This window comes from Boleophthalmus pectinirostris, unplaced genomic scaffold (assembly GCF_026225935.1).
Source record: "Boleophthalmus pectinirostris isolate CB_2022bp ecotype Guang Dong unplaced genomic scaffold, ASM2622593v1 HiC_scaffold_14, whole genome shotgun sequence".
Lineage (NCBI taxonomy): Eukaryota > Metazoa > Chordata > Actinopteri > Gobiiformes > Gobiidae > Boleophthalmus > Boleophthalmus pectinirostris.
Window position 1 is genome coordinate 3,567,253 of NW_026571047.1, and position 12,683 is coordinate 3,579,935.

Genomic DNA, 12,683 nt, shown 5'->3' on the forward strand with positions numbered 1-12,683 from the left:
AAAGTGAAATCATTTTGTGTCTTGGAATCTGCTGCACACACTCAACCAAGACTGTACAACCTTTAATGCAACATTTGGAAAAACTTCACCAACTTGCTGTTATTTTTAAAGTACCGTATTTTCCGGGCTATTAGGCGCTCTGCATTATAAGGCGCAATGTCATTACATGGTCTATTTTCAAACTTTTTCCACAAATAAACTGCACTGGACTTTAAAGGAAACCCAACAGTGTGATGGGTGAGTGGTTTTGTTTGTTTGTTTGTTGTGTGACTCTGGGCTTTGTTCAGTTGTGGCGTGTAGGGAGGGTGTGTCTGGGACCAACGGATTGTCGGCGTGTTTACAGTGACTCAGTTGTTCAGTCGTGTCTAGAAGCGGCACATTGCACTCGCTTTTTCGGTTCGTTCCTCCGTTCTGTTCCTCGTCAGTGTGGAGTGATGAGTGTGTCTGTGGGTGTGTTTCACTGTGTGGTCGCTGTCTGCTCCGTGTGTGTTTGTGTGTTCTGCGGGTGGTGCGGCTTTGTAGTTTACTGAAGTCGTGGGTCATGGGTCTGGGACACCAGAGTGGATTCGTGTATAGGGCGCTCTGGATTGTGGGGCGTCGTTTTTTGATGCGGTTAGAGGCTTAAGAGCGTGTTTAATATCCCAGAAAATACAGTATTTCTGAACTACAAAGGTTCGCTTGTACTTGCATAATAGACACAGTACCATATTTTCCGGGCTATTAGGCACACGCAAACACACACGGAGCAGACAGCGACCGCACAGCCAAAAACACCCACAGACACACTATCACTCCACGCCGACGAGGAGGAACGGAACGGAGGAACGAACCAAAAAAGTGAGTGCCAAGTGCCACTTCTAGACACGACTGAACAACTGAGTCACTGTGAACACGGCGACAATCCGTTGGTCCCAGACAGCACCCTCCCTACACGCCACAACTGAACAAAGCCCAGAGTCACCGTGAACGACCAAACAAACAAAACCACTCACCCATCACACTGTTGTGTTTCCTTTAAAGTCCTGTGAGGTTTATTTGTGAAAAAAGTTTGAAAATAGACCATTTAATGACAGTGCGTCTTATAATCCAGAGCATCTAATAGCCCGGAAAATACGCTACATGGACTCTCCCCAGGGTGCTTGCTGGTGTTACCTTGAACTACCTCGTTATGTGGGTGCTTGTGTTTGCTTGTGGGGGCTACCTCGGCATCTAGTTTGTGGGTCATAATTAACTGCATTGCTGTGTTTACATAATTAAGTAAATATTATATGTATTAAATGGTCACAGTTTTATACAGTGCTTTTCCACCTTCAAGACTCAAAGCACTTTACATCACAGAACCACTTATTTAACTAGAGCAAATCAGTACATTTGGAAAAACTTCACCAACTGGTAAACACATTTGGACTTGGTACCAAAAATTTAAAGAGGAAGGCTAAAGGATGTGGTACCAACATCAACGTCAGAAGAGAAGGTCGAGCAAGTTTGTGAAAAACTCTTGGGAAGCCCCAAGAAGTCCGTAAAGAAGTTTGGAAAGCCAGATCCTTTAAGCCCTACATAAACAGCCTTCAACTTTACATTTTTGGCACCAAGTCCAAAGCACACTGCACAGTGTTGGGTGAGTGTGTGCAGCAGATTCCAAGACACAAAATGACTTCTCTTTGGGAGTGAACGACTCAACCTGAAAACAGAACAAAAATAAAACATCAAATACAAAATGTCGATATGTTTCTTTACATTCTGTGAAAATTTGAGGTTATTTCAACAAGAACTGCCAAAATTACTGGCCTGTGAAATGATGTCATATTTCCTGGGACACCCTGTACTTTTATAGGAAGGGTTTGTAAACATGACTTAACTGTGTCTCCACATATGAGGGAAACATGTTCAAATCAAACATAGCTTTTACTGGTAACAAATGTAACTTTTATTCATTTTTTCTTAATTACAAAATATTGTACACAATAGTCTAGTTTATCCTATGACTAAAATCACTTTCTCAATCTCAGTGGTCACTCTCTAAACCCCAGCTCCTGCAGCAGTCATGAGTCAGTGCTAGTGCAGCCTCTGCAGCTCAGAGAGGGAATTCTGGAGGTTCTGAGCTTCACATGAGGCCTGTCCATAAACTGAGAATGAGAAAAATGTGTATGTGTCTTTACTCTGCAGGTTTTTCATATTATTTTCAAATATCATGAATAAATCAACATTGCAACTATGACTAGTAAAAATCCAGATGGTTGCAACATGTTTCCTTCACACGTGAGACTCAGACAGATGACACATGGAGAGCAGGGACGTCCAGGGAGAGTGCTCACTGTCATCATGGATTATGAAAACATCACAAATCAGTTTCATAGCACATAGTTTGGCATTGAGTGGCCCCAAACACGCTCCAGAGGGCCCTGGGTGTATGGAGGCTCACCGCAGGGAGCTCCGGGGGGCCCTGGGTGTATGGAGGCTCACCGCAGGGAGCTCCGCGGGGCCCTGGGTGTATGGAGGCTCATCACACAGAGCTCAGGGGCCCTAGGAGTATGGAGGCTCACCTTGATCTGCTGCTGGCCTTTCTTGCTGCTCTTGCTGAGCTCGGCGTTGGTTGTGGTGAGGAGTTGGTTCTGTAGCTCCAGCTCGGACAGATCAGAGTCCAGCTTCTTTTTCAGCCTCTGTCCCTCCACACGACCTTTCACCTCTGCATCCAGACTGGCCTGCAGGGACTCCAGCGCCCTCTGCTGGCTCTTTCTGTTACATCAGTAGGGGGTTATTAGATGTAAGGACAGAAACAGTTTGCAGTAATAATGTAATTATTGTCAGCATTACAGAAGTGTGTACTCAGTTACATTTACAAGTAACTTTTTAATACAAGTGTTCTTCTCTGAGAGGTTTTCTATACTTTTACTCCTTCTCAAGTAATACATAGTGTACCAATACTCTTACTAAGTTACTCTTCAACCTGTAAATAAGTGACAAAAGCTTTATGTTGACAATAAGAAGTGATGTGAACATATGTGTGTTTCTTGAACTCAGATATGATTTAGTTTGTCTCATTTGTGTGATATGAATTTATCTGTCATATGGTAATATAGAAAGTCCTCCACTGTGTTTTTAAACTCCATAGAATCATTTGGATAATTTCAGCCCTGGAATTATCAGTCTCTACTAAACAAAATGTAAACAGTAGCTGTTAACTTGAAAACTACCGCTTCATGACATCACAAGGTGGAACAGAGCATTTTGAGCTTTGGAGATGTAGACAGACACATTTTAAAGGAGCACTCCAAAGCCCATGCTCTTGTACCTGGCTGCCTCCATCTCCTCGTCTTTCTCCTGGAGCCTCCTCTCCAGATCTGCTTTGGTCTGAGAAAGCTCCAGCTGTAGCCGCAGCACTTTGCTCTCCTCTGCCTGCACACACACGACCACACACTCTACATCACATACTTTTATCTGCAATAATATAAAAGACTGCACTAGAATATATTCAGAAGGAGTCGGTACAGCAGACTTGGCTAAAACAAGAGCATGTTTCTGAGGGCCTTGGTAGAAGAATTCCAGGCATATGGAGAGCTACTTTGAGTCTGTTATAAACATATTATATTTAAATCAATATGGTACCTTTTATTATTTTGAAAATGCTACATTTACTCTAAACAACATATTAACATGTCTTTAATGAAATTATTGTGTTATTTTATATCCTGCTGTTACTCCTAAAAACACTCTTTTTCACTGACAAAATTTAAAAACATTTCCATGACTTTTTCATCAGCTAAAGTGAATTTTCCATGACTTTACGGCACCTACATGTGTAGAAGTGATTAGACGTTTAGAGTTACATATGAAATGTTAACTCTTTCCACTCACCTTATGGTTTGGGATTATAGTTTTGAACATTCAAAATCCTGTCAGTGCATTTATTGTCGTCTCTTTTAAACAAAAGGTGCAGACGTTCAGAAATAATCAGAATAGTCTCATGAGAACTTAACAGAACGCTGTAGTTACGTGAAAGAGATAATAAAATTCCATGACATGGAAAAGGTCAGTTTCAATTTTCATGACTTTTCCATGATTTCCATTACCGTGAGAACCCTGTAAAACTCACTTTTCCTCATTGGCTTTTAACTCAGTTTGAGGGTTGACTATTTACCTGTCACTGTATTTGTCACTGTTTGTTATGTGTTTTGTGTGCAGCACTTTGGTCGATTGTGTTGTTTTTAAAGTGCTCTAGAAATAAAGTTGAGTTGAGTTGTGAGTAGAAAGCTCCAAAAAGTGGACTTTCCATAATACACATTCTTTAACACTGGTCCAGAGATTTCAGATGAAAGACCAACACACTGAATATCCACATCTCCTGTCAGACAAAGTGAAATTCTTCCTCGTTCGGTGTAGTACCTCGAGGGCAGCCTCAGACTCCTCCAGAGAGGCCTGCAGCTCCTCCTTCTCCATCTCCATCTTCTTCTTGGCCTTCTGCAGCTCGTGGACGCTCTTCCCTCCATCTGAGAGCTGGTCTGTCAGCTCAGTTATCTCCTCTGGCACAGAAACACACATGTTAAACAAAGCCCTGCCATTTTACTAACATGTTAATATTGCATTCACTGAAAAGCTCAGAGCTGAGTGACAGTGTGCTGTGGTATCCTGGTAAACAGTTCTTTCTTACACTGCAGCTGCTCAGACTCTCATATCTTCAGGGAGCATGTATGTGACAGTGCAGTAGTACCCTGATAGGCCTTGTTCTCCTTCCTGAGCGCCTCCATCTGCTCCAGGCTCTCCTCGTAGCTGCTCTTGAGTTTGAAGAGCTCGGTGGCGTGCTGGCGGCTCTCCTTCTGACAGTTCTCCACCTCACACAGCAGCTCCTCGCACTTGTGCCTGTAGTCGCCCAGCTGCTTCTCCAGGAGGCGCTGTTTCTTATCCAGAGCCTGCCCACAGCCGTTGGCCTGAAACACAAGAGATCACAAGTTGGAACTGAACATTCTGAGCTTTGAAGATGTAGACCGAAACAACATTCTGTCATGGCTAAAAGCTCAAATGAGTCAATTTCACGTGGCCCACTTGGAGGATGGGTCAAATGCAGCGGATATGTCCCTGTACCTTGTCGAGCTCCTCACACAGTTCCTCCAGCTCCCCCTGCAGTCTCTGCTTGGTCTTCTCCAGAGAGGAGCATTTGGCCTGGGTCGCCTCCACCGCCTCCTCGGCCTCCTGCAGACGCAGCGCCAGCTTCTTCCTGAACCACACACAACAGCAGAGGACTGACAAGACCATTTGGATTTACTGCCTAAAAATATATATATATATATGTAGAAAAAGATGTTTTGGTTTTTGAACATTTGTGTAATTTGTGTAATGAATATATTCTAAACCAGGAAATTATTTTTTCCATGGGGCCACATGAAAAAACAGAAAATATTGTGGAGGCCAACATGCTGAACTCAATTTTGCACAATATGACTTGTATTTCTTTATATATATATATATATATATATATATATATATATATATATATATATATATATATATATATATATATATATATAAATAGTAGTAAAGTATCATGTTCTGACAAGCTGCTTAGACTGGTAAGAGTTTATGTTATGATTAAACAATGAAAAAAAAAAACACCTCTAAAATAAAAGCAATGCAGCTTTAGTCCATGCATGAGGTCAAATTATAAAATATGTTTATTTTGTAATTCCAAATTATCTTAAACGGGCAAGTCAGAGTCAACCAAAGGGTACAGTATGTGGCCTGGGAGCTGGATAATGCCCAGGTCTGTTAACTATATGGTCTCAATTATATGGTTTAATGGTCTCAACTGAAATTGTGGATAGACATTTTAAAGCCACTGTATGTAACTTTTTAATCAAACACTGTTTTACTGTTAGTAGGCTAGCAAATCCACAAACCTGACTCCACCTGCTTGTTTCCATGGAAATGTTTCTTTGGCTATCATATTCCATTTCAGGCAGATGAGCCTCCATTCCTGCACCACCAGACTCACTAAGAGCTTCGTCCACCAGGCTGTTAGGATGCTGAACTCTCTCCCCTCAATAACTACCAGGTGACCAGGAACCAGGAATCTGTGTCTCCTCAAAGAACTCTGGACTTTTCCTTTTATTTTATTATTATTTAATTGATTCAGAGTGAGAACATGATTTAAACATTTCATATGTTCATTTGGAAATTTGACAATATACTTTTTGAATTGAATTGAATTTGAATTGAAGTATAAGAGCACATAGACTAGTATAAGCCCATGGACACTATGAACCTGCTGGACCATTTAGGATTACACACATATAAGACACATGAGAATAGAAAAGAAAGTACTACCATTTAATGCTAAAAATCACATTCTGTGATCATGGTACTGGAATCTGTACTGAGTGTCAAATCTATTCCTTAGTATTGAAAATTACACTAGTGGGAAGAAAACCAATTAAACCTTTGTAAATGTATTGTAACAAAGTATAAAGCAGTAATGCTGTGTATAGTATAAAAAGTTCTTTTAGATGTTTTCTGCGTTTAAACATTCCATCTAGCTGTCTCATTTGGATAGACATGTCCAGAGAGGTACCTGGTTTCCTGTATCTCGTCGGCGTGCTGCAGGGCATCTGACTCTTGCCTGCTCCTCCACAGTGTGACCTCTGTGTTGAGTTTGGACACGAGCCTCTGCAGCTCCTGTCTGCTCTCCTGCTCCTCCTCCAGCTGCTCCCTCAGCCCCACGCTCTGCTGCCGAGCCTGGGCCAGAGCACTGCTCAGAGCGCCCTTGTTCTGGACACAAACACCACACAGTCACAGTCACACCTCGCACAACGCAAACCAGGTTTTTCAATATTAAAGGTCATATATGTGAGCAAAGTGTGTCTTGCTCCAGTAAAGAAATCATGGTCATCATCATCATGGTGAATAATTAGGATGCTCTGAATGCATAAAGTTAACGTTGAGAGGAGCAGTTGAGGTGGCTCAAGCATCTGTTCCAGGTGCCTCCTGGACGCCTTCCTCAGGAGGTGTTCTGGGCATGTCCCACTGGGAGGAGGCCCCAGGGAAAGACCAGCACACGCTGGAGGGACTGTGTCTCTGTGCTGGCCTGGAAACACCCCGGAGGAGCTGGAGGACCACGGATAAAGCGGAAGAAAATGGATGGGCATTTGAATTCCACCTAAACCTTTGTATGATCATTAAAGCTACATTAAGTAACTTCTTTGATGCAGGGTCCACCACCCGATTGTCTCCTTGGACATATTACTGCTTCTCCTGGAACTTAACTTAACTCTTAATCTTATCTATGACCATGGAGACAAACAGGTGACATTATCAGGCCCGGTTATTGATTGATTTTTATTTTGAGTTTGTGCCAGGAGAGAAACAATAATCATACACTATACATTATAAACAACAGAAAAGCACATTTCTCAAAAAGGAGTGAAGGAGTGGGAAGAAGGAAAAACATATATTAACCCACCACTTTTCATTACATAGTTTCAAAAATAATGTGGTTATGCTTAACGCTTTGGTTAGTCCAGTTTTGACATAACGAGCCACAAATGCCTCTGCATTAGTCATTTGTTCATACGATTACACAAAATATGTATGTCCCTAAATTAGTGCCATTATCACCATGAGTATTATTTGTTTACATCATTTTTCAGAGTTAGGTCACTACTTCCAAACAGCAGCAACAGATGTAAGACATAACATAAATAATAAAAATGGCTGAATGTGTTACTTTTTGCTTCTGTAGTGGTTTACCTTGACTTCCTCGTCCAGCTGCTTCCTGAGCTCCTCCAGCTGTGATTGGAGCAGAGCTTTGTTTCGGCTCATCTGATTGGCTCGGCCCTCCGCCTCCTCCATTCTGCGGCTCATGTCTGTGTTATCAGCTGCAGGCGCAAAAGGGAGTGTCAGATGCCTTCCCATCCTCCTGTAGCCCTGTGTGTCAGATGCCCTCCCATTCCTCCTCTATCCCCGTCTGTCAGATGCCCTTGAGTCCTCCTATATTGCATCCACCAATCAATTATTTGTAAAATATTTATTCAGTTATCCACTAAACATTAGACGTCTTATGGACATGTAGATCATCTCTATATTGTGTCTGTCGGTCCAAGACCAATTCTAGACAAAATGATGTGCAAATTCTGTCCACTATTTGGACATATAACTCTGACCCGCTTGGATGTCAATCTGCAGTTAAACATTTGAACCATGGACTAGAAGACTTTTTTAGACGTTATGCACAGGAACAGGGAGATGACATAATTTCTATAATATAATTCTTTTTTTTTTTCATTGTTAACCCTCTCCAGGCAGGCGTTGCAGATTTGCAACAGCTAAATTCCAATTACCTACTCACTCCACATCCATATTTTATGAGCTTTTTTTACTCAGGAGCCTTTTCTCCCTTCCATGCTGATAAACGTGGACGATGCAGACTGTGTAAGAATGGCTCCACGCTAACGGCCTGCCAGAAGTGCAAAATACTTTTTTTGTTCACAAAGGATAAAAAAGTCAGGATTGTATATTACTACCCCATATTATAATTTTCCCCAAATATCAGATTTTTCCTGATACTAAAAATGAATTTGAGCCTGAGAGGGTTAAATTCACTTACTGGACATACGTGGCATGCAGCAGCTTGTGTGCATTGGCTGTACCTGTGAGTCTGTTCTTGGCCGCGGTGAGCTCAGACAGCGCCCTCTGCAGGTCCTCTCCTCTTTTGTTGGCCTCAGTCAGCTGCTCCTCCATCTTCTTCAGCTGAGAGTCTGACAGCATCTGAGACAGGAGACATTTGATTATTTTAATTTAATTTTATTTAATTTTATTTTTTCTGCCTCCTGTTTGTTTGCATGGAAATAATATTGTTTTGTCCTATTAGTATAACCTATATACTTATAAACTATAAAAATAATAATAGACAGGAGACATCTGACGTGCCATTTCAATCATATACATGCAGGTGATTCTCAACTGGCATGAATTTTGAACACAAGGCTGTAAATGTGCCTAATTTCCACACAAAAAAAAATACAAATACATAAATAAAACATGTTAGTTAGTGTTTAGTTCCACTTTAAAATCTAAAATTTTACATCGGCGTGCATCTCACTAATGAAACTTCTGCACATCACATCAGGTTTGTCAAGTTGTAGTGTATCGTTTTGTGTCATGTTTTTGTGTATTTATGGAAAAATGTCGTGTGGGAGCATCGATGATGTAGGCTAGTGGGCGGAGCCTTGTACAGAATCTTACTGCTAACTGTAAGGAGGGTTTGAATAGGTCCCAGGAGAGATCACTAGATTATTCAAACATGCATGGATGACTCTAAAACTTTTTTGATGAAGGAACAATGTTATAACATGGTAGAAAGTTTGACTAAACTGACTTAGCATAAAGCCCCCTCTTTAATCACAAACTTGCAGATTTACCTGGTTTGAACTCAAATTCTCCCCAAATGGACCAGGAATGGTTGACAGTGCTATTAAAACACCATGTAGCCAATTAAGTACAAAAACCTGTGTTTAGTTCCACTTTAAAGGTCTTATAATGCACAAAATTTACTCTTGAGCTATAAGTCATGTGAGAATGTTGTTACCTCCTTAAAAACATAAATGGAGTTGTGTCTTGTTTCATTCCCACATGTTAGAGAATCCTTTTATTATTAGTCTCACAATATCAGTAGTGTACTCCCTGTGGTACCTTGGTCTTGTGCAGTGTGTCCAGAGATGCTCCCAGCTCCTCCAGCTCATCCCTCAGGCTCATTTTGTCCTTCTCCAGCCGGGCCCTGGTCCTCTGCAGGGCCGCACACTGCTCACTCAGCTCGGACAGCGCCTCACTGTGGCGCTTCTTCACCGCCACCAGCGCCGCCTCTGATTGGACCGCGCTCTCCTCCAAGTCCCGCCTCACACGCACTAGCTCCGCCTCCCGCTTCTTGTTCACCTCCATCTTTCACAAACAAACACATGATTCAGATTTGTGTTAGTTAGTTATAGTGTTTATTAAAAACTATTCTTGAACATTCACCTCTTGAAACCTGCTCATGTATATAATTCACAAATCACATGCTACCACTAGATGGAGCTCTAGTATTGCACTGTTGTGTCTTTGACCTTTTGGAATCTTTTCTACAGATAGAGATGACCTCTTGTATACAGCTGTGATTTTATGTTATTATTTATTTGATAACTTATTTTTCTATTTTATTTTGACTTGTACATTTACATTTATATAATTATGTTTTATTTGACACCTGTTTCTTGCTCTTTTTTGCTACTTATTTAGTATTTATTATTATTTTATTATCACCATTTCTATCTTCGCTCTTTGTTATTATCTTATATTGTGATGTGTGAGATGGGTAATTTCCCGTGTGGATCAATAAAGTTCGTCTAAGTCAAAGTCTAAAAAGAGAGACATTGAAGGCGGCACAAAGAGACCAACCCCAGAACAAGAATGATGTTATGCTCAGAGCTGGATTTGAACTGCCAACCCTCAACCGTTAGAAAACCTAATCTATCTACAGCAGACATGTCAAACTCAGGCCAGGGGTCCAAATTTGACCCACTATATAATTATATTTGGCCTGCAAGATCATATCAAATATGTATTAGAGCTGCCGGCTGGCTAGAGATAGACTATAGGGACATTATTGATTTAAAATGTTATTGTTTTATATTTTGGTTCTGGATTCAATGCAATTCAATAGCAAAACTATTATTTGAATAAGAAAAGGTTTAACACTACATATCTCGAAAGAAGAGAAAACATGCAGATGTTGTTGAAATTTTTCAATAAATATTTAGTTTGGCCCACGACTTAGTCCCAGTTTTTAATTTTGGCCTCTGTGAAGCTGAGTTTGACACCTCTGATCTACAGTACTCAGAGGTGGTAGAGTACCCAATTATTACTTTAAAATATTACTCAAGTCCGTACAGTTTCTTAAGTAAGTGCATTACAACTGTCTGTATGTGATTTGATTGTAATGACAAAACATTAAATAATGCACAAAATCTGGTATTTTTAAGAAACACACACACGCACAAAAAAATAAAAATAATTCCATCCTATTGGCATTAAGCTTTTAGAACAGTTTTCATGGTACCAGTATGAATGATATAGAGTCATACTTGTGAGACACTGACTCCCCCGGCCTCCTCCAGTCGGTCTGTGAGCTCCTCCAGCTCTCTGCTCAGCTCAGCCCTCTGCTTCTCCACCTGCACACACACAAAAACACTGAAGAGTCTTCTGTTCTATCGCATCATCTCACAATCATATGCGAAAAGTCACCTCAATGAAGCTATGAATAAATGAAAACTCAAATGAATTGTCACTTTCAGTGTATCTTGAATAAATAAATGAGCATTTCAAGACAACATTCAGTTCACATGAGCACAACAAGATGGAGTTTTGTGATTTATATTTATTTACTAACTCACAAGAATATAGCTTGGATGCGCCCGCTGTCATGATAGGGCCTGGCCACTGTTTGGCGGACCAATCACGTCGCAGCACAGAAGCCAAAGGCAAAGTGACTGAAGCTGTTTTCAGGCCGACCAGAAAGGTGCCAGTTCCCGCGACATTTCCACTGGGAACCGAAGTGCTCATCGGTGAATGACCCACGTTCAAACTATTTATGTGAACCCATGATGCGTCATCGACAGAGGGAGTGGATTTACCACCAAATAAAAATAAGGCCAAAAAGTGGATGTCAACAGCAGGAAAATAACAATCATAGATCACGTTACCGACTCCAGCGAGCATTTGTACTCATACAAATCACTATTTATCTACGCCGAGCTCTGGTACAACATCTGCTGTGGAGAAGGCAGCAGCGACGCCCAATCCAAAGATGGAACCTTACCAATTGAGCTCGGATACAGCAAATATTTGGTCTCCTCCTCTGAACACTGCACAGTCTTCTTGTCACTTGATTTCTCCACCATATTCTCCACACGTTTTCTTAGTTTGTTTATTTTACCATGTTTGACTCAGATGAACATGCTGACATCTACTGTGTCGTCATGGTTCGCTTAGAAAAATCAAGTTTTACTTGGTTCCCGTCAGGAGCCACCTTTTCAGTTCCCACACAGTTTTTGGCATGTTGGTTCAAGATTAGGTGCAGAAACTGGCACCGGCACGGTTCTCTGTTGGCCTGAAAATGCTATAAGAGAACCAAAAACTATTGCAGTGTCCATACAGACTATTGAATTAGTGAAAAACATGCAGAGGGAAGAGTTTTGTGAGAAGATGTCTGAGCTTTTCTCTTAACTGGATTTAACTAAAGTTAGATTTTTTGGCTTGTTCTGCTGTTGTGATGCTTCGACCAATCAGATTCAAGTATTCACCATGACGTTGTGTCTTTTCCTGATCTCTTCAGTGAATGTGAAACTCAATCCAGACAATCCTCCATATGTCAGTCTTGTGAGAGCCAGGTCAACATCTACCATGTTTCAATAACACACTGAATTCCCATTAGACCAACTGAACTTTTAAAGGTGGAAACATTACTGTTTTGATTAATGTTCCACAGTATGGCATTAAAGTTATCTGTCTCCATGTCCACAAGCAGATGACGCTTACAGGTTACAGGTCACATCAGTGGAGAGGCGTGCCAGCTCACAGTAAGAATGCATGTTTTTTCAAGCTTTTTGTTAAGAACCTATAATTGAAAAAAAATGGCAGTTAGAAGTTTAATGCCATACTGT

At 41.1% G+C, this 12,683-nt stretch overlaps 1 protein-coding gene across 2 annotated transcripts in view; it reads right to left on the reverse strand.

Annotated features, from left to right (window-relative positions):
• The window catches only part of LOC110175801 (myosin-16-like), an 86,346-nt gene that overhangs the window by 7,270 nt on the left and 66,393 nt on the right, over window positions 1-12,683 (reverse strand). For both annotated transcript variants that reach the window (XM_055150196.1, XM_020942014.2), the window contains exons 7-16: window positions 11,106-11,192; window positions 9,679-9,924; window positions 8,637-8,754; window positions 7,738-7,865; window positions 6,563-6,759; window positions 5,080-5,212; window positions 4,709-4,925; window positions 4,384-4,520; window positions 3,293-3,396; window positions 2,544-2,736 (exon numbers count right to left, since the gene is read on the reverse strand). In XM_055150196.1, coding sequence (XP_055006171.1) covers window positions 2,544-2,736; window positions 3,293-3,396; window positions 4,384-4,520; window positions 4,709-4,925; window positions 5,080-5,212; window positions 6,563-6,759; window positions 7,738-7,865; window positions 8,637-8,754; window positions 9,679-9,924; window positions 11,106-11,192 — 1,560 coding nt within the window. The remainder of the gene's footprint in view (window positions 1-2,543; window positions 2,737-3,292; window positions 3,397-4,383; window positions 4,521-4,708; window positions 4,926-5,079; window positions 5,213-6,562; window positions 6,760-7,737; window positions 7,866-8,636; window positions 8,755-9,678; window positions 9,925-11,105; window positions 11,193-12,683) is intronic.